Source organism: Callospermophilus lateralis, chromosome 5 (assembly GCF_048772815.1).
Source record: "Callospermophilus lateralis isolate mCalLat2 chromosome 5, mCalLat2.hap1, whole genome shotgun sequence".
Lineage (NCBI taxonomy): Eukaryota > Metazoa > Chordata > Mammalia > Rodentia > Sciuridae > Callospermophilus > Callospermophilus lateralis.
Genome location: NC_135309.1, coordinates 43084011 through 43105767, shown reverse-complemented (window position 1 = coordinate 43105767; position 21757 = coordinate 43084011). Strand labels below are relative to the sequence as shown.

General features: G+C 44.1%; 1 protein-coding gene across 1 annotated transcript; it reads left to right on the top strand.

The window, feature by feature from the left end:
* Positions 1 to 386: 386 nt before the first annotated feature.
* Lman2 (lectin, mannose binding 2) lies at positions 387 to 21447 on the top strand. The gene is made up of 8 exons (XM_076856622.2): positions 387 to 772; positions 944 to 1062; positions 10568 to 10685; positions 11390 to 11469; positions 11652 to 11813; positions 11924 to 12038; positions 15529 to 15648; positions 17692 to 21447. Exons 1-8 carry the CDS (start codon positions 577 to 579, stop codon positions 17850 to 17852), a joined length of 1071 nt encoding a protein of 356 aa, XP_076712737.1. The 5' UTR covers positions 387 to 576; the 3' UTR covers positions 17853 to 21447.
* Positions 21448 to 21757: the final 310 nt, after the last annotated feature.

Sequence of the window (21757 nt, the reverse complement as noted above, 5' to 3'; positions counted from 1 at the left end):
TGGAGGCCCTCAAATAGCGGGGAATTTTACGTCCCCAAACGCCTCGAACTAGCTGGGGCGGAGGCTACTCAGTGAGTCGAAGTCATCAAGCCTGCTACTTCAATTTAGAGCTCACAGGCCCCACCTCAAATTGGGAAAGATCTTTTTAGAGACCAGACCAGAGGCCAGAGGAGAAGGGCGTTGTAGTCCTGCGCATCCAGTCCACGCAAGCAGCCGATAAAAACTACAAGTTCCGCGGTGCTCTGCTCGGAGGACAGCGCTCGCATTCCCCGCGGCTCAGACCATTGCTCTGCTCATTGGCTTACAAACCTAACGTGCTGCTCTGTGATTGGCTGAAACTCTGTGGCGCCTAAGAATCCATTGCTGAGTCCGGCTGGCAGGTGCCTGGAACCTACAAGGTGATGGAACGACCCTCAACCAGGACCGGGGGCTGCCCATCTAGTAAAGCTGCCACCTCCTCGGCTGAGAGGCTTTGTTTTTTAACTTCCCGGTTGGAGGGTTTCCGGCCGGAGGCCATTAGATAGGACATCCGGAAGGCGGAAGTCCTAGGGCGGAAGTGGCCGAGAGGAAAGGAGAATGGCGGAGGAGGGCTGGTTTTGGCGCTGGGGCTGGGGCCGGCGATGCCCAGGGAGACCTGGGCTTCCTGGCCCCGGCCCTGGCCCCGTTACCCTTCTACATCTTCTTCTGTTGCTGGCGTCAGTGGCTGCGGATATAACTGACGGCAACAGTGAACACCTCAAGCGGGAGCATTCGCTTATCAAGCCCTACCAAGGTGAGGCCCGGGAAGGAATTGAGTGAAGGGTGAGGGCAAGGCTGAGCTGGGTTGGGGGAGGGCGTGCCCTTTCTCTCGAGGAGAGCAGCTCTGTGGGTTTCCTGCCCTTCTCAATATCAGTCCTGGCATGGCCTCTCACGCACCTGTTTATGTCCGTCTCTCTGCCTACAGGGGTTGGTTCCAGCTCCATGCCTCTCTGGGACTTCCAAGGCAGCACAATGCTTACGAGCCAGTACGTGCGTCTGACCCCCGATGAGCGCAGCAAAGAGGGCTCTATTTGGAACCACCAGGTGAGTGGTTCCCAAGAGGCGAAACATACCGTTCAAGCCACTACTCCTTGCCTCTCCAAGAAGCCAAGACCTGAGCTTCGTTTATAGGCGTGCCCTGCTCCTTCCTCGCTCATTTCTTCTCCATCTTGGTTACACTCACTAATAATAAATAATGGATATTGAGTAGTTATGTGTCAGGAGCTGTGCTTGACACTTCACACTTTTCTTATTTAATTTCTTCAAAAGCCATGCCCAGTAAGAGATGTAATCTCCATTTTACTGACTAAAAAAAATAAGTCTTAGAGTTGAAAGTGCTCATAGTCAGAAAATGGTGGAACTGTCAGATTGTCTGAATTTACCCCCTTCTATCGTGGGAAGAATGAAACAACCTGGATCATTATTGGGTATTTAGCTGTGTGTTAGGCACTGACCTTGTCATACCTGATTGCATTTAATTCTCAAGCAAGCTGTTTGAAATAGATGGTTTGCATGTCTTTATGCATAGATAATGCAGCCACTAAATGGCAGAAACCGCATTTAAATTGATATGTTTGTTCTCTGAGCCCAGGAGTACACTTGTACACGTGACCCCCTTTCTTCTGGACAGTGGGTGAATCTCTCTGACATTCTTAAAGGCCTAGACCCCTCCCCCAGTACTTGGCTAAGGGTCTTGTTATCATTAGAGGGCTCTATTTGGAACCACCAGGTGAGTGGTTCTCAAGAGGCGACATACTGTTCAAGCCACTACTTGAGGAGGAGGGAGGATCTGGATTTGTGGGCAGTTTTAATTTCTGTGACCTTTATCCTGGAGGTCAGGGAGGCTGAGGTGTCACTGGCATGTCATATATGAGCAGTGGCTAAGATCATCATAGACTCTACATTGAGTAAATTTAAGTTGGGGAAAAGGGAGTAATTTTGAGCTGGGTATCAGCTTGGGAAGCAACCTGCTCCTGCCCTAGCCTGCCTGATCCAACCCTTCCTACAACCCACACTGTTGGCCAGAGTCCTAGTTTTCTTTGTCACCCTGCTCTTTTGTCCTGATTGACTTTCTCATTGCTTTCTGGGAGCCCACATTGTCCTTGTGTTGCTTCATCTGCCTGTCCTCTCATTGCCTCCTCTCTTCCTGTTCCATGTCACTAAATTGCTATTGGAGGCATCTGGGGTTACTTTCTTCAGTTTTTGCTCTGATCCTCAGAGCCTGGAGTCTCCTTTGAAGGATAACTGTGCATTATGTCTGTACAGTCTGGCTCCTGGTGCCTGGCATCTCCACTCATTCTCTATTGATTTTGTTCCAGCCTCTGGCTGCCTTCAAGCCTCAGGACCTTTGCACTTATTGTTCCCCCTGTCTAGGACACTGCCTACTGGTTCTTCGTGCCTGCTTGATTTCTTTTCATCTGTTAAGTCTCAGTTCGAGTGCCACCCACTCAGAGTACTTCATTAACCACCTTATCTCCCCCAAATAACATTTTGTCTTATTATTCTGTCTTAGGGCTTGCAGATTTTCAGATTTTTTTTTTTTTTTTTTTTTTTAATGATGCTGAGGATCAGACCTAGGGTCTTACTCACGCCAAACAAGCACTCTGCCACTGTTACACCTCTAGACTGGTTAATATTTAAAAATGATAATGTAGCCTTATGTTTTTTATAGAAATGAATTCTACATAGCATTAAGTTTTTATTTTTTTTTTTTTAAGTGAGGTACAAATAGCACTAGAACTAATAGAAATTAGGTTTAGCCACAAAGAATGGACACATCCAAAATAGTGGCTTAAATTACCGGTGTAGGTAGCTGATGGTTGGCATTATCAGTGGTTTGGAGATATTACAGGACTGAGCATTCTGCACTTACCTTTTTTTTTTTCCCAGTTGTAGATGGACACATTTCTATTAATTAATTAATTATGTGGTGCTGAGGATCGAACCCAGTGCCTCACATGTGCTAGGCAGGTGCTGTACCACTGAGCTACAACCCCAGCCCTGCACTTACCTTTAATTAAATTTTCAGTCTAAATATTACCTTGCCTTTCTTCCCTCACTTTCCTGTTCAGGTCCAGGGAAATTTCCTGTTAGGCCCTTCTGATATTCCATGAATGTTTGGGATGATTCCCAAATTTCCTGAAAGAAATTGTTTAGAATTTTGTGTTCAGTATTTTCTCTTTGTCACCTTCACACTCCATCTGGGAAAGGTACTAAATTAGCATACACTCCCTGAACTGCCTTCTGAACTATGGTGTGGCTCAGAGATGACTAGAACTCCAAGTGCCTGTTATCTGGAACACAGGATATGGGGAAGCTAAAGAGGTTGCCCAGGCGCCATCCTGAGGAATTCTTATGTGGAGGCTACAGCAGTGGCCTTTAAACTTTTATTTTTCCCCTCTGACATCCCAATCTGAAATTATACATCCCCTTTAAAATTTGTTATTAAAAAATTATCTTGAAATATTTTCAGTGTAGCTGCAGTGGTGTTGCTCAGTGCTTGCCTAGAAGCCCTGGATTTGGATCCCAAAAGCAAAGGATGTAGTTTTCAGTAAAACTATTCAGTACTCTTAAATATTTAATGGTATCTAAATATTGCTTCTTGGATATCCACTTTTCTTTTAAGCAATATAAATAAACTTATATTGTACTTCAGTCTGTTTAAATTGAACTTGTATTTTCATGTCATTCCCCACACAGGACTTTATCTTCATACAATATATTTACTACTTGAAAATCCCTTATTTCTTAACCTATCATAGTTCTTTGCAGCTTCATAATAAGTGTTGTGATTTAAACTTTTTAACTTTGTCAGGATTTAATATTTAGGTTTTAATATTTTCTTTGGGATTATTGGTTCATAATTGATCAAAATAGTGCAGTACAGAATTTTTTATTTTTATTTTATTATGGAGTCTCACTGTGTTGCCCAGGCTGACCTCAAATTACTGGGCTGAAGGATTCTACTGGCCTAGCCTCCACAGTATCTGGGCCTGCAAGTGTGCACCACCATGCCTGGATACATTACACAAATTTTGAATATCTATTATAAAAAAGTGGTAATTTATTGAAATGCATGTCAATGAGATGTTGTCTCCCTAGCCTCACCATATGGACAAAATACTAGAGGCAAAATGATATGGGCTTCAGTGTCACATCTGCTTTTTATTTTTTAATGTGAATTCTGAGAAATTGTTCACTTAAATTGTAGATGGAGTTGGAGTATTGATATAGCAGGACCACTCAATATTTTGAACTTCCTTTAGTTTTTAAACCCCAAATCATGTTGTGAGTGATCTTCTATCAGAACTATTAATGATGTATCATCTGATTATTAGATTATATCTGCCTTTCACCTTGTTCCAAGCAAAGATAAGGAAACTGCCTGACTGTAAAATGATCTGTTCCTGCCAGGTGATTCTGGTTTCATTAAAATTTGTTATTAAAAAATTGTCTTATATTGAAATATTTTCATTAAAATTTCTGAGCTTTCAGCTGGGTGAAAGAAATGGGCTACATTGTGGCGCATGCCTACAATCCTAGAAACTTGAAAGGCTAAGACAGGAGAATTGCAAAATCAAAGCCAGCCTCAGCAACTTAGTGAGACCCTGCCTCTAAATAAAAAATGAAAAGGCTGGGGGTGTGGCTCAAGTGGTTAAGTACCCTTGGGTTCAATTCCTGGTACCAAAAAAAAAAAAAAAAAAAAAATTCTGATCTCTTCAGGTGGCTGCTCTGTAGTCATGGTTGAGAACTGTGCCCCCAAAGCAGCTTCTAAATCTGTACCTTACCTCCTTCAAATTCTTCAGAGGCTTATGTTGTTTATATCACATTCATATATATATAGTATATATTTTTCATATGTTGAACTTCTTATACATCTATATGTATATCATATATATAAATTTTCCTCCTCTGTAGTCTTTTTTCAAATGTTTATTTTTTAGTTATAGGTGGACACATGTCTTTATTTTGCTTTATGTGGTGTTATGTTGATGATCGAACTCAGTGCCCCACGCATGCGAGGCAAGCACTCTACCACTGAGCTACAACCCCAGCCCCTGTAGTTTTTAATCTGGGGTTTATGGAGACTTTCTAAGGCTTGCATAGTCTTGTCAGAATCAGTTTCCAGGTTCTCCGCTTCCATATGTGAGTTTACCTGAAGCTGACCTTCTTGCCAGCATACCTGGAACAGGAATATAGATTTTCCTTTCCCTTTTCCCTTTCTCAGTTTGCTCTTTTATTCCAGTACACACCTCACACCAAGCTGGGCTCTTTCTTTAGTGCTAGGCCCAGATCATTGAAATGTGGTATCTAGATTGACTTTTGTATATGTGTGATATGGTTTAATTTTTTTCCAAATAAATGAGGGTTATTTTGGTAATTTTTAAAATTTTTAAATTAATATCTAATGTAATTGCATTGCAGTCAAGAATTTCAGTCCCTTGAAAGTCTGTTAAGACTTGGGCATGGTCCCTCAAGTAGTTAGAGTTTTGGGAAATGTTTTGTGCATGCTTGCAAAGAGTGTGGATTCTCTACTTACAGAATGTAGCATGTGGTTTAGGTCCTGTAAATCACGTTTGCTGATTGAGTTCAAATCTTTTATATCCTTCTTGACATTTTATTAGTTCATTTTTACCAGTTACTAAGGGAGGTTTTAAAAAAGTTGCCGAGTACTGTGATAAATTAACAAATAAGAGATTTTCAAGCAGTGAATATATTATATTAAAATTCTGTGTAGGGAATGACATGAAAATACAAAGTCCCGTATTAATATTCTATTAGCAATGATTCTGTCAGTTTCTGTTGTATATATTTTGAGACCAAATTAGGCATATATAGAAACAAATTTTTTCTATCTTTGATTAAATAATATCTTTATCATTAAGAGTCCCCTTTTAGGGCTGGGGTTGTGGCTCAGTGGTAGAGTGCTTGCCTTTCATGCTTGAGGCACTGGGTTCAAAACTCAGCACCACATAAAAATAAATAAATAAATAAAACCAAAGGTATTGTGTCCATCTACAACTAAAAATAACAAATTAAAAAAAAAAGAGTCCCCTTCTAGGGTTGTGACTCAGTGGTAGAGCACTCTCACCTAGCATGTGCAAGGCACTGGGTTCGATCCTCAGCACCACATAAAAATAAGTAAAAAAAAAGTATTTTGTCCAACTGTGACTAATACATATATATATATATAGAGAGAGAGAGAGAGAGGTGGGGGGTGTCTCCTTTTAAAGTTTCTTGTCCAGTTTTTAATCCTTCTATATCTGGTTTATTTAACTTACCATAATTTTTTTCAAGTTTCCTTTGTATTTTAGTATGCATTTTTTCTTGTGGCTGAGTAATATTTCTATGTATGTGAACCACATTTTGTTAATCCATTCATCTGTTGATGGACACTGGATTCTTCCCTCTTTTTGACTCTTGTGAATACTGCTGTGAATATTGATGAACTGACATCTGAGTCCCTCTTCTGGATTCTTTTGGGTATAAACATAAGAAATAGAATTAGGAGTGGGTATATAGCTCAATTGGTAGAGTGCTTGCCTCACATGCATAATGTCCTGGGTTCAATCCCCAGCACCACAAAAAAAAAAAAAAAAAAAGAAGAAGAAGAAGAAGAAGAAAAAGAAGTAGAAATAGCAGGTTGTATGGTAATTCTGATTTTATCTTTTTAAAAAATCCTGGATATTGAACCCGGGGATAATTTACCACTAAGCTACATCCCCAGCCCTGTTTAAAATTTAAAATTTTGAAACAGGGTCTCACTGAGTTGCTGAGGGTCTTGATGAATTCCTCAGGATGATCTCAAACTTGTCTGTGGTCCTCCTGCCTCACCTTACCCAAGTTGTTGGGATTACAGGCATGCACTACTATATCTGGCTAACTCTTAAATTTAGATATTTGATCATATTTGATCATTTAGTTACTTTAAATTTTTTTTTATTTTTAGTTTTAGAATGACACAATACCTTTATTTAATTTTTAAGTTTAACCTTTAATTTTGAATTAGTTGTAGATTCATGTACCATTGTAAGAAATAATATAGAAAGGTCCTAGGGGCCCTTATGTTTTGTTTTTTAATCTAACATTTAGTTCATATACATATAATTACTTGCACACTTGAGTTTGATCTCCTGTCTATTTACCTTTCTTTTTCCCCCCATTTTTAATATATATATTTAGTCATAGGTGGACATAATACCTTTATTTTGTTTGTTTATTTTTATGTGGTGCTGAGAATCCAACCCCGTGGCAAGCACTCTAACTCTGAGTCTGTGCCACAAACCCAGCCCCTCTCCATTTTTTTTTAAACTGGTGCATTGTAGTTATACATAATGTTGCGATTTTTTTGTTACATATTTATTCACGCACACAAAATAACAATATAATTTGGCTGTTACAGTTTACCTTCTATTTGTTTTACTTGAACACTGTTCATTATTCTCCCTGGTCTTGATTTCCTTGGGATTAATTTTTATTGTTCTGTGTCCATGTTTACCAAAGACTTAAGGATAATGTATACTTTAACCACCTTCTTGAATAATGCAAGGTTCTTAAGATACTTTAAACTCTCTTTACCCTATTGCTGTCATTTATTTTAATGCTTTCTGTTTTAAGTTGTTTTACTCAAATATTTATGTAGATTTTTTACCTTCATATTTTTTCTTTGTTCTTCATTCCTGAACTCTTATATTTTGATCATTTTTCATCTTCACAAAGAATGAAAGGTAGTAATTGTGTCCACTAATAATGAATTCTTTTAATTTGTTTTTGTTTTGTCTGAAAATGTCTTAATTTTCCTTTCATTCTTTTAGTTGTAGATGAACACAATACCTTTATTTATTTTTATGTGGTGCTGAGGATTAAACCCAAGACCTTGCACGTGCTAGGCGAGCAATCTACCGCTGAGCCACAACCCCAGCCCCCTCCCTTCGTTTTAATTTTTTTTTTTCTCTTCTCTCTCACTCTTTCTCTCTCTGTGTGTGTTTGTGTAGGTATGGTGTGTTAATCTGTTGTCTGTTACTATAATGAAATACCTGGGGCTGGATAATTTTCATAAAGAAAAATAGGTTTATTTAGTTTGATGTTCAAGAGCCTGCAAGTCCAGATAGCATGATGCTGATGCTGGCTACATCAACTCATGACAAATAGCATCACTGATGGAGTACCTATGAAAGGATGAGATGACGTGCAGAGACATGGAGAAGCCAGTAATAACCTACCAAGGACCAACTTAAAGATCCTACCACCTCTTAATGATCACCATACTGAAGACCAAGCTGCTAATACATGGGTCTTTGGGAGATACAGTCAAATGTTATCCAAAACATAGCATATGGTTTTCTTTCATCTCCTTTGGTTTATAGATTTGTTTGTGTGTGTGTGTGCGCGCGCGCACGCGCGCTTGCCTCGCATGTGTGAGGCATTGGGTTTGATTCTTAGCACCGTATAAAAATAAATAAAGGTTCATCCACAACTAAAACATACAAACACACACTCACACACACACATATATATATATATATTAATCTTTTTTATAGTTGTAGATGGACGGCATGCATTTATTTAATTAATTTATTTTTTTATGTGGTGCTGAGGACCCAACCCAGTGCCTCACACATGCTAGGCAAGTGTTCTGCCACTGAGTTATAGCCCCAGCCCTCATTCTGGATATTTTTATTAAATGACCTTGAGTTCACAAATTCCTCCTTTAACTATTTATTTGGGTACCAGGGATTAGCCACATCCTTAGTCCTATTTTGTATTTTACTTAGACTACAGGGTCTCACTGAGTTGCTTAGGCCCTTGCTTTTGCTAAGGCTGGCTTTGAACTTACAATCCTCCTGCCTCAGCCTCTCGAGATGCCGGGATTACAGGTGTACACCACTGTGCCCGGCCTGTTTTTTATTTTTGATTTGAGTTTTTTTCTGGTTACAGAAGCAATATTCATTTGTATGATATTCAAAGATAGAAAGTAAACATTCCCTAGGGCTAGGATTGTGGCTCAGCGGTAGAGTGCTTGCTTAGCACCGGTGGGACCTGGGTTCAATCCTCAGCACCATATAAAAATAAAGGCATTGTGTTGTGTCCATCTATACCTAATATATATATATATATATATATATATATATATATATACACACACACACACATAAAGTAAACATTCCCCACAGTTCTCAGAATTACCTGTCATTAATATCAGTTAGTGCTTTACATTTTTTCTTAACCCCCCACCCCCAAATGGGAGCAGATCATTGATATTGTTTGCAGGAACTTTGGGCCTCATGCATGCTTGGCAGGCACTCTACCACTGAGCTACATTCCCAGCCTCTTTTTTAGTATCATTGATATCATTAGGTAGTAAGTACTACTGGGGTCTCCCTTGTTCTGTTAAAAAGCTGTAGCCAAATTGCTGCTAAGAAGACGGGACCATTTACATTTACAGTCACACCTGTTGCTTGAGAGTGTGTGTTTCTCTGCATCCTCATCTGCATTATATAATAATGTTTTTAATAGCTGCCAATCTGATAGGTTAACCATATCTTTTTTTGGGTTTGCCTTTCTGTTTTGTTTGTTTGTTTGTTTTTTAAATCATGTGCTTATATACACATCTCTGACTTCTGCGAAGTTTTTCCTTCTCATAGTAGTTGTTGACACCTTAGTTTTCATGAGCAGCTTCTTGGCAGGCTGTTCCCCTTGCTGTAGGCAGTGCTCAGCTCTGTTCTTGATGTCCATGACTGTCAAAGAGTATTTGCTTCTCATATGATGGCTAAAAGGACCCAGAGCACCTCCCTAATCAGGCTTCAGCAGTGATACTGGTACCTCATTTAAGCTGGGCCTGGTTGGCAGGTGTCCTGGCCAGGAGTTGGGCTTTGTAGTCAGACTTAGGTTCGAGTCCTTTGGGCACTCACTCAGCCTGATTTTCTTCACTTTGGAAGGTTGGTTAGAACAGAAGAGTCGGGTGGGGGTGAGGGGGTGGCAGAAAGTAGCTGTTTATGTTAAAGGTCTGAAGGCTGTAGGAAGTATAGAAGACAGCAGAAGTTTTGGGGTCAAATAGAGCTGGGTATGTATCAAGACTGTCCTCACATCTGTTGAGTATGAGTTGTTTTGCCCCAAAACACATTTTTGTTTATTTAAAATACATACCTCAGATAGGGGTAATAACCCTTTTTCAAGATCCCAGGGCAGGAACAGTGGGAATGGAGGTAGAACAGACTAGGGGATTTGGCTTGTGTTGAGGCCAGGATGAGAACAGGCCTGACAAGGCAGAGGAGGGCCTCTGGCAGCCTTGGGACACTGCATGGCCTACCTCTTCTCATGTAGGGGCCCAGCAATCCCTTTCCTTCCTGCTGAAAATGCTTGGGAATCCAGGGTCAGTGACACTTGTGATCCTGCCACCTAGCTCTGTGCTTATGAGTAAGTACCAAGTCTTGGTAGATGCAAGAAGATAGTTCTGTGGGGCAGTGTTTGTGCCAGGGTTGCCTCTAACTTGTTCAAACATCCTGGGGATCTCTTGAGCAGTGCTATCTGTCTCCCACCCCCCATCCAGCCTTGCTTCCTCAAAGACTGGGAGATGCACGTCCACTTCAAAGTCCATGGCACAGGGAAGAAGAATCTCCATGGAGATGGCATCGCCTTGTGGTACACTCGGGACCGCCTTGTACCAGGTAGGGCAGTGTTGCTCAGGTGGTCCCACTGGATCCTGGAGGGTGGGTGCCCCATGGCTGCTGGCCCACTAGGGAGGTCAGGGTGGGCAAGGCAGGAAGTTGCCTGGGTTTCTGGGGCCAAGGATCTTCTACCCTGCACTGCCCTGATAGGAGTCTGCTCCCACTTGAAGATAAAGCCCTACTCTCCTAGAAGGAGGGCCCCTTAGGGAAGAGGAGGAACAGCTAGTCCTGTAGCTTAGTGCTATACCCCTTGTGACCTGTTTTAACCATTCTCCCATTTTAAAGGATTATTGTTATTTTTTTTTTAAGTGCTAGAATATGAAGGCCATCCAGCAGAGACTGTATATAGACCTCAGGACTGTAAAGGTTTCCTGTGTGACCCATTATAGAAAATGTGCTACCCTGGTTTGAGAGGATCTTTTGTGGCTTCTCCCATTTTTCCTAGACTGGGTAACCCCTTGACACCTCACAGCACATGGCCAGGTGGCTGTCCCCTTATAGTTCAGGCTCCAAACTTGAGTCCTCTCTGTTACACTTGAATCTCTCCTTGCCCCCTACCTCAGCTTCATCCTTAGGAAATCCCTTATCTCCTGCATGAATGACCAGAGTTGGGCTGTCCCACCCCTTACACATATTGCCTTTGAGCTACCCATGGGGACATCTCCAGTTTTTCCCATTGTGTGAGTGTCTCCTTATGATTCCAGGACCTGTGTTTGGAAGCAAAGACAACTTTCACGGCTTAGCCATCTTTCTGGACACATATCCCAATGATGAGACCACTGAGGTAAGGCCCTGTTCTCTCCTGTGGAGCAGGAAAGCAAGGACTAGACAGCTGGCTAGAGGGTGGGGACTGGGATTTCTCTCTGGTCCTGGCACAAAAGCAGCCTCCAGGGGTTGGGATGGTGGGCGTGCCTGCTTCCTCCTGAAGAAGGGATAGTAGCGAACTAACTGGTGTCTTGGTTCCAGCGTGTATTCCCGTACATCTCAGTGATGGTGAACAATGGCTCCCTCTCCTATGACCATAGCAAAGATGGACGCTGGACTGAGCTGGCAGGTTGCACGGCCGATTTTCGCAACCGGGACCATGATACCTTCCTGGCTGTGCGCTATTCCCGGGGCCGTCTGACGGTGAGCAGGTGTGAGGGAGGAGGCTGGCTGGGCCTTTGCTGGTTCTCTAGAGGCTGGGGAAATGGCAAGCTTGGGCCTGCAGGTGTATTTGACATGTTGGCTGGCCACAGGTGATGACTGACTTGGAGGACAAGAATGAGTGGAAAAACTGCATTGATATCACGGGAGTACGCCTACCCACCGGCTACTATTTTGGAGCCTCGGCTGGCACTGGAGACCTGTCTGGTGAGAAGTCCACCATTCTTAGCCCGAGCCTTCCCTGGTCTGTTGGAACCTTTTTTTTTTTTTTTTTTTTTAATTGTTGGTTGTTCAAAACATTACATAGTTCTTGATATATCATATTTCACACTTTGATTCAAGTGGGATATGAACTCCCATTTTTACCCCGTATACAGATTGCAGAATCACATCAGTTACACATCCATTGATTTACATATTGCCATACTAGTTCTGTTGTATTCTGCTGCCTTTCCTATCATCTACTATCCCCCCTCCCCCCCTCCCCTCTCCTCTTCTCTCTCTACCCCCTGTACTGTAATTCATTCTGTTGGAACCTTTTGACATAGTTGATCACCTTCTTTTGATTTCCACGCTCACCATCTTCCTCCTCTTCCCATTGTCTGTAAATGCTGGTGTGCCCATAACTTACTCTTTGAGCAATCCATTAGCAATCTTCCTTTATCTTTAGGAGATTGACTTTGAATCTAGACCCTGTATACTTGCAGATACTACTACATAAGCAGTAGCCAGTGTCCACTCAGCTGCCCATCTGAGCCCTAATATGCCACTACTCAAGACCATACTTTGCCTAGCAAGGTGTAAATGGCTCCTCTGACTTTCTAGTTGCTCAGGCTAAAAAACCCTGATGTCATCCTGTACTTTTCTTTTTCCTCTCCATGCCACCTCCAGTGCACTGGTGAATTCACAGCAAGGCACCATCGCAACATAGTCTACCTACCCCTCCCCACCCCTGCAACATCTGATTCAGGGCTTGCTTCTTACTCAGCTTAAGGTGTTCCTTGGACACACCAGTGTCATCCTGCTTCTGGCCTTTTGACTTGCTGTTTGACCTTCATCTTCTTAGAGTCTATCTTTAATGTCACCTACTTGGTGGGGCCTTCCCCAATTCCCTTACTAGAATTTGCACCTGCTCCTCCAGTGCCCAACACTCCTAGCTAACCTTTTTTCCTAGCATTTACTATCTTTGAGTCAGCCATATCATCTACTTTATTGTGCTCCCCACCCCAGACACACACCCCACCTCCCCATGAAGTCAGGGATATGTCTCGTTTGGCCTGCATTGGGTACTCAGTAAGCATGGACTCCTCTGGCCTGTATGGACTTTGCCAAGTCACCAGGTCCTGGTAACACTTAGTGGTGGCCCTTGGCTGTGACTCTCAGTCTTCTCCTGAGAATGCTCAGAAGGCATAAAACCCAGGGCTAACTCCTGCTGACCAGAACTGGGATGTGATATGGATGACCTGACAAAGAGTTTATCTTCAGGATAAACATTTTCAGGGCTGTAACCTGTTCACTGGCCCGAGACCCCCCATCCCCACCCCAGAGAACTACATGGGTCCACTTGATTCCAATATGTCCTTTGTTTTGTTTTAAAGTTATGTTTTTGTTTTTGTTTATTTTTTCTGGTACTGGAGATCAGACCCAGGGCCTTGTGTATGCTAGGCAAGCTCTCTACCACTAAACTACACTCCAAGCCCTTGGTCTTGCTAAGTTGCCTTTTTGCTGGCCTCAAATTTGCAGTCCTCTTGCCTCAGCCTCCCAGTTGGCTGGGATTATAGTCATGTACCACCGGGCCTGCTGCTTTAGACTTTAATAATAGGGCAGTGTCAGTATAGACCCCCAAGATGAGAGATTGATCTAATAAGCACCCTGTTCCTGTCTTCCAGCTTTGGTACTTACTAACTTAGGACCAGTCTTGTTTTATTGATGACTCCACCATAACCTTTACCCCATCTCCCCTGGGTTACCTGAAATTTTGTCTTATAGTGTTTCTGCATGGGTCTGCAGAGGTTTTGGGTTTTGTGTGTGTGTGTGTGTGTGTGTGTGTGTGTGTGTGTGTATCTGGGGATCAAACCCAGGGTCTTGCACATGCTAGACAAGTGCTCGGCCACTAAACTACATCCCCATCCATTTATTTGAAATAGGATTTACTAAGTTGCCTAGACTGACCTTGAACTTGTGATTCTCCTGCCTCAGCCTCCCAAGTAGCTGGAATTGTAGGTCTGCACTCACTTTGCAGGTGGTTCTTGATGAGAACAGAACCAGATCTGTGGCAGATGGATGCTCTCCAAGGCTGTTTGGAGGAGCTCGGTAAAGAGTGGTGGAGATGGCTCCAAAAGTGATAGTGTCTGGCCATTAGTTGGAGGGTTGTTGATATTTGGCATCCTGTGGGCAATCCTGGGATATAGTCTTTAGTAGGAAATTGTCTTTTCACTTTTTTTCAGCCAACACCCTGGGAATTTCAGAGTTGAGGGATTTCCCAAAAATTGCAAATGGGAAATGGGAAGGGGCAGAGCTCAGGTGGGAACTAGAGTCTGACTCCCAAACTACTTTCTTTCCTTGGCCACTTGCTACCTCCAGGGACCGTGCATGCTTGACTATCAGATGCCACTCAACCCTGCCTGACCTGTCTGCCAGGGCCTTGCTCTACATAGGTTCTCCCTTCTCATGGCTCCAGAGATTCTCCCTCTAAAAAAGGCCTTTTTTAGCTGGGTGCAGTGGTGTATTACCATGAATCTCATCAAGTTGGGAGGCTGAGGCCAGAGGATCATAAGTTCAAGGTCAGTCACAGCAACTTAGCATGACCTTGTCTCAAGGAAAAAAAAAAAAAAAAGGAGGGTGTATGTGTGTGTGTTGGGATGTTATTCAGTGGTAGAGAGCCCCTGAACTCAATACCCAGTACTGTACCCACCCCTCTAAATAAAAGGCCTTTCCTCAGATTGTAGCCTGTTGAGCTTACAATTAGTTAGGCAGGCTGGATGTCATATTGTGGCTCTGAGACTCAAGCCCCCACCCCCCGAAAATGGGAGAGCTGTTAGTGTCGAGTGGTGGTCCTTTCCTGCCCATGCTGATTGGCCCATGTCTTTGCTGAGTTTCCTCAGGTGCAGTTGCTAACTGTGTGTTGGGCTGGGCTCCTATCTGGATGCTGACTTTCTCATTTGCATCCTTCACAGATCTCTGATACGAGCATCTGTTGGCTGCCTGCCCTTGGGAGGATCAGGCTTCTCGGCCAGCCCTGATCTGGTCCCTCTGCCTCACATTGTCTCTTCCAGTCTGATCTATGTGTGCTCATTTACTTGCCATGGTGACCACACCCATGATGGAGATTATCACTCCTGTCTTACAGAAGAGGAAAATGAGCCTCAGAGAGGGCCTCAGGCCTGCAGTTTAGACCCATGTGATTTTGAAAATAAAGCCCATGCTCTTTTCTGTCCATCCCTCCTTTTTCCTTGGTTTCTCTTCATTTTTTTTGGTGCTGGGGATTGAAACAAGGGCCTTGTACTTGCTTAACACACCCAGCCCCTAGAATACTGCCTCCCTCCAGGATTGAAGGTAACTAGGAAGAAAACAGGCCCAGCCATGGGCAGTAGCAGCACTCTCCATATCAGGAACATCAGCTTCTCTTTGAGGGGTCCGTGAGCCATGGCCCTGAGGCTGGCTCCATGCCATCACAGGCTCATTTTTGATCCTGCAGATAATCATGACATCATCTCTATCAAGCTGTTCCAGCTGATGGTAGAGCACACACCTGATGAGGAAAACATCGACTGGACCAAAATAGAGCCTGGTGTCAACTTCCTCAAGTCACCTAAAGGTATGTGCACCCCGACTGTCCCTGCTAGGCCTCAGGTGAGTTTGGAGCTCTCAGCCCTTCCTGATCCAGTTCTGGCTGTGTTTGGGCTCTTGTATCAGCCCTGTCCTTTATGAGTTGTGCTCCTGGTCCTGCCTGAAGTTCCTAAGAGGCCAGAAGCTTGGGTCCAGTCAGCTCTGGTGAGTCTTTAAGGAAATGATTGAGGCAGGAAAGCCAGTCCATCTGTGAGGATATCCTCTACGCCATGTGGTTTCTATTGAGGCAGCAGCAGCCAATCAGGACACCCAGAGCACTGTGTCTGCTCCCTTCTGTGTTGGGGCCTAGGGACAATGGTCATTAAGTCAAGGGGGTATGCTGGGAGCAGTGGCACACATCTGTAATCCCAGTGGCTTTGGAGGCTGAGGCAGGAAGATTTTGAGTTCAGAGCCAGCCTTAGCAACAGTGAGGCACTAAGCAACTCAGTGAGACCCTGTCTCTAAATAAAATACAAAATGGGACTGAGGATGTGACTCAGTGTTCGAGAGCCCCTGAATTCAATCCCAAGTCCCCCCCCACACACACACACAAAAAAAAAAAGTCAAGAGGCAATTTGTTGCCTGAAGGAAGTGTGTCAGTACTCTTGGCATGCCTGTTAGTCTGTGAGCACTTTGGAGATTGAGTCTATGGCTGGCTGAAGGGGCTGAAACCCTCATGTTTCCTCAGCCAGAAAGAGGTAAGGCAAGATTTGAACTTGGGTTTTTACAAAACTCCAAACCCTGGGTTATTCTCATGGCACGAATTCTGCTTCATAGAGTGAATGTCACAGTTGGAGGAATAAGGTATATTTTTTGGAACAGGATCTCACTGAATTGCCTAGGCTGGCCTCAAACTTGTGATCTTCCTGCCTCAGCCTCCCTAGTCATTGGGATTATAGGTGTCTACCACTACACCCCACCAACATCTCATTTTTTAAAGATTCACATTGTTTTAAATATTTTGGAGATGGAACAAATCCATCTGTGGACCATCATTTGGTTAGAGGAAAATCATACTGGCTACTGAGTACTTTCCTCCCCAAGTGACCAGCAAAGCAGGGATTAACTTGTTTTCAGAAGTTGATGCACTTGTTCCTTTGGCAGCTGTTTCAAAGCTTCCTTCTGTGCCCAGCTGTATCAAGCAGGCCCTGCCCCTGGGCTCAGTTAGCACCCGAGGCAGAGAAGGCACCAGGGAGGACTGGGAGCCCCGGGGTTGAGGAGCTTGTCAGGAAAGCAACATCTCTCAGGCTCCCCTAGTTCGGTTCATTGTTGTCACTGTGCAGGGACAAAGAGGCTGGGGTCAGCAGGCCAGCCTAGGGTTAGGCTGTGCAGGAAGGAGGCTGTAGGTTGACTCGTAGCTGGCATTCTGTCAAATGAGCAGCATAAACACAGCACAGCAGAAAGGCCTGACTTGAGCCCGGTCCTGGTTGAGAAAGGCCTGTGCAGACCCCAGTGTCAAGTGGAGGGCCACAGTGTGGAGGCCAAACGGCAGACATAAGGCTCATCCTGATCCCAGTCCCTCCACTCATGGCCCGTAGTCACAGACAAGTCCTCATCTTCTCTCAGTTTTGAAAAGGTGCCACCTTCCAGGGTGGTCAGAATCTGAGATCCCACGTGTGACAGGGTGTGGCACCCAGTAGGGTCCGTTGACAGTTGGCAGGCAGAAGAGTGGTGTGGCTAGAGAGGGTTGCAGCGTGTGGGTGGTAGCTCAGGACCTGTGAGCCAGCCAGGGAGGTCGCTGAGAGCTGCAGGTAGGGGCAGCCTTTGGTCAGAGCCGTTTCTCCCGGTGGGGAGGGGGATTCTCACTGCAAGATGGGGGAGTTGGGGCTTGTCATATAGATTCCTGGGCCTCTCCTCGTACCTCCTTTTCAGAGGGAGCCCAGGAGTCTCTGGTTTTCACTGAGGTCCTGGGTAGGGTGGGTGTGGTGGCCCTATGCTGGGCCTGCTGTGTGGTCCTGTGAGTCTCTTTCCTGGATCCCAGCCAGCAGCCCTGCCCCTTTGCCTCTTCACCCCCCCCCCTCTTCTTCCTTAGATAACGTGGACGACCCTACGGGGAACTTCCGCAGCGGGCCCCTGACAGGGTGGAGGGTGTTCCTGCTGCTGCTGTGTGCGCTCCTGGGCATCATCGTCTGTGCCGTGGTGGGTGCTGTGGTGTTCCAGAAGCGCCAGGAGCGGAACAAGCGTTTCTACTGAGCGCCTGGCGTGGCGGGAAGAAGCTGATGTTGGCCCAGGCGCTAATGTGAACTGTTTTTTTTACTCGGATTGTAAAAGAAAATAAGACAACCTTATTTCTTAACTGTTTCAAAGAAATGATTAAAAGTATTTTCGTACATTTTGCTTCTTGCCCAGCAGGGACAGGTGGCAGGCCCAGGATTGGGGTGTAGCAACTCCACAGCTGGAGACGAGCCTCTTGCCCTGGGGTGGCATCTCAGGAGTAGGGGCTTCTGTACCTGGGGAGGAGCTGAGGCCCTACGGGTGGCCGTTGAACACTGGAGGGCCCCCCAGACCACATTGGGGTGGCTCCTGAGGACCCAGAGCAGTGGTGTTGTCCTAAGGTGTGTGTTGTGTGTGGTGGCAGACAAGGCCCAGGTGGGGAACATGAGCCTTCCTGTTCCCTGTGCTTCTCAAGGCAGACTCAGGTGATGCTGGAGGAGCTGCTCTGTGGGGCCCAGAGTGTGACTATTTGCTAAATAAAGTGGAATAGCCAACCTCAGCCGTGTGACGCCCTCAGGGGCTTGCTTTTCTTTTTCTTCTGATAACTTCCAACTGGCTACTGCATTGCAGCTTTCAGCCTTTGCCATCTCCCTGTGCTCCAGGGTCCCCATGAAAAAATGGATTAGGGAAGACTTGGGGTCCTATGCAGAGGGTGTGACCTCAGTCCAGGCTCAAGGCTAGGCCAAGACAGTGGTAGGAGGGTACAGTGACAATCTAGGGGGGTTGGGTTGACCTGGAGGGTCAGGAGGACAGGTTGGGGACAGCAGTCATATTCCTTTGGTTTCCTTAAGGGAACAAAGATGATAACAGAGGAAGGAAGCCAACTGCTGAAGGGAGAGCATCACCATGTGTCAGCTTTCAGGTCATCTCCACCCAGGTCACGGCCTGCTGCAGTGCGTCCCTGCCCAGTCCAAATCTGACCCCAGAGAGACCTTGCCAGTTCTCTCTCTTCCCACACAGTTCTGTAACATTTGGGTCTTCAATCTCACAAAACAAAAACCCTGTCTTCCTGTCACAGTCTGGCTTTTCGTAGTTAACATTGTCAAGTAGGTTCTTATTACAAAAAATACAGATAGTAAAGAAGCCAATGAACCCATTCTCCAGAGCAGAGAATTGACTAGAGCCATGTCCTTGCCGTTTCCTGAGTGGTAAACTCCTATTTCCACAGGGTAGGTGTTCAGAGATGGCTCACAGTGACTGGGAGATTCCACTTTGTTTCCTTCACAGGTTTAGGAGCCTCATCACAAAGCCTTAATTAAGAATAGTAGTCATGATCCCCTGTATTAAAATATTTTATTGAGCACTTTTCTCCAAACAAGTTTCTTTACTTGAAAAAGTAGCAAACATTGAGTGCTTACTAGATATCATTTTTCTAAGTGGGTGATGTCTATTAATTAATTCATTTCACTCCACGACACTATGTGGACACTGGGAATGCATCAGATCAGGCAGGGGGTGTGTCCACTCTGATGCATCCGGGTGGACATGTCCATGATATAGACCTGAGGTCTGGAACTTCCTAGCTGCTACAACTACATCATTAGCACCATCCTCATTGTGCTTGACTTTAAATTTTTGGTTCTGCTATTCCTGAAATTTTAGGCAAATTGGTACTATATGGTGGCTTTTAGAGCCACCTGGAACCTGGCTCATTCTCCAGTTCTGGCTCAGAAAGTTGTGGAGTGAGACAGAGATAAGGTTAAAAACACATTTGGGTGGTTCTAGAGTGTCTAGTCTCAGCCACCAGCAGGTGTTTGGTGATTTGAGAGCAGATATGAAAGTAGTGCTGGTCTGCTGGGTGGGCACACTTTTCCACTGGAGCAAAGCTTTGTTTGTATCTGTGAAGTTAATTGTTGCAAAATTCATATCTAAAGTTTGTTCTTAGAAAGTTTGACATGTGTTCTCACATCTGCATTTTCATACAGAGTAGTGTGATGCCATGTGCTTTAAAAAATCAAATTATTTCATTATACACAAGGTAAACATCGATGTATTTGCTGTACAATATGAGAATAGAGGGCCAGCACACTTGGAGCCCTCTTTGTTTCCTCCTGGCAGAACTGATTGCTACTGTTTCTAAAAATGTTACCATGAAGATAATGTATCTTTAAATACATTGTATTGTTTTGCATTTTTTAAAAACTCTTTAAGTGGCAAATGGATATATGCCTCAACTTTTAAAACTCAGTGGTGCTGGTGAACCTTTGGATCACACATAGCTCAAAATGCAGCTGCATCACTGTCCTGTGTGGTATGGATGGATCCAGTTTCTCCCTTCTGCAGTCAATAAACATAAGTGGTTTCCAGGTTTTTGCTTTTAAACACAATGTTGCTTCAAATGTTCTTGAATGTTTCCTCCTCCATAAGTATACAAGAATTGCTAGTTGTAGTTCCTGTACATTTTCAATTTAACTAGACAGGCCACATTGCTCTCCAAAATGGGTTGTGTCCTTTCTCTTCCTGCTGAGATGGGTGACAGCTGAGATGCCCTCTGCTGACCTCTTAGCTTTTGATGTCAGTTTTCAGTTTTTGGCAGTCTTGTAGAGGCTTTTTGGTCATGTGTATTTCTTCTGTGTGGTGCTTTAATTTTGACACGTTTTTTCTTTTTGACCCCTTTTGATACATAGGAATTCTCTGGTTATGATCCTCTCTCTGGTAATAGGCTTTGCAGAAATACATTTCTGGTATGCTTGGTTTTTGCTTTTCTAATGATGTCATTTGATGTATAGTCTGCTTTTGATTGTCTAGGATTTCTAATCTTTCTCCCCAAACTGTTTTTCCCAAAAGTTAAATTTTGCTTTTCAAACTTAACAGTTTACTTGGAATTCATTTTTGTGTATGGTGTGAGGCAGGGATTCCATTTTCCTCACTGTCTTCAGCCACTTGTCCCAGCATTTATTGATTCACTAATCCTCCCCTAACACCTATGGCAGACACTCAGCTGGCTCCCAGAGCACCCACTTCTAACACCATCCCTCACTCTCCTCTTGTTTGGTGGCTGGAAGGCTAAGTATTCAGCTGACTTCCAGCTGTGGTGGCCATGTGAATGCTGTGGCTAATGACAAGCTGGTGGAAGTCTCCTGAGGAGAGTCTCAGATTGCTTTTGTTTAAAAAAAGAAAAGAAAAAAAGAAGAAACTGGTGTGCTTGGTATGGTGGTCTGTGCCATAATCCCAGCAGCTTGGGAGGCTGAGACAGGAGGATCAAGAGTTCAAAGCCAGCCTCAGCAATGGTGAGGTGCTAAGCAACTCAATGAGACCTTGTCTCTAAATCAAATACAAAAAAAAGGGCTGGGGAAGTGGCTCAGTAGCCAAGTGCCCCTGAGTTCAATCCCTGGTACAAAAAAAAAAAAAAAAAAAAAAAGCAGCTGGTGTGGCCATTTGTCCCACTCATCTTGCCTGGAATGCGGAGGAGACCCCTGAGGGTGCCTATAACCATGAGGGCAGAGGTGAAGCTCGTGGAGCTGGTAGAAAGTGGGTTCTTGATTTGGTTGAGATGCTGCCCCAGCCCTAGACTGCCAACTGCTGGGGTTTTATGTGAAAAAATTTTTAAAAAATAAATTCCTATTTGTTCAAACTACTGTGAGTTGTGTTTTCTGTTATTTGTGACTAAAAACAGCCCTGTTTCTGTCTCCCTGTGCATATGTTGTTTTCTGACACATGGGTTTGCTCTGGACTGTGGCTGATAAAGCACATGCCTGTTCTGTGCCACTCACTATTTTAGGCACTGGGGATACTACAGAGAACAAAAGGGACAAACAATTTTCCCCCCATGGAGCTTATAGTCTACTGAAAAAATCAGGTGATATAAACAAAATATAGAGTATATTAGAGAATGCTTGTATTTGTGTCTTGGGAATGTGGTAACAAGTACTACCAACTCAGTA

What these genes read in the sequence shown, in the direction of transcription:
- Lman2 (XM_076856622.2), top strand. Translation starts at nt 577, where the DNA reads ATGGCGGAGGAGGGCTGGTTTTGGCGCTGGGGCTGGGGCCGGCGATGC. An exon ending in GCTTATCAAGCCCTACCAAG is followed by an intron (nt 773 to 943) that starts GTGAGGCCCGGG and finishes CTCTGCCTACAG; the next exon opens with GGGTTGGTTCCAGCTCCATG. An exon ending in TCGGGACCGCCTTGTACCAG is followed by an intron (nt 10,686 to 11,389) that starts GTAGGGCAGTGT and finishes TTATGATTCCAG; the next exon opens with GACCTGTGTTTGGAAGCAAA.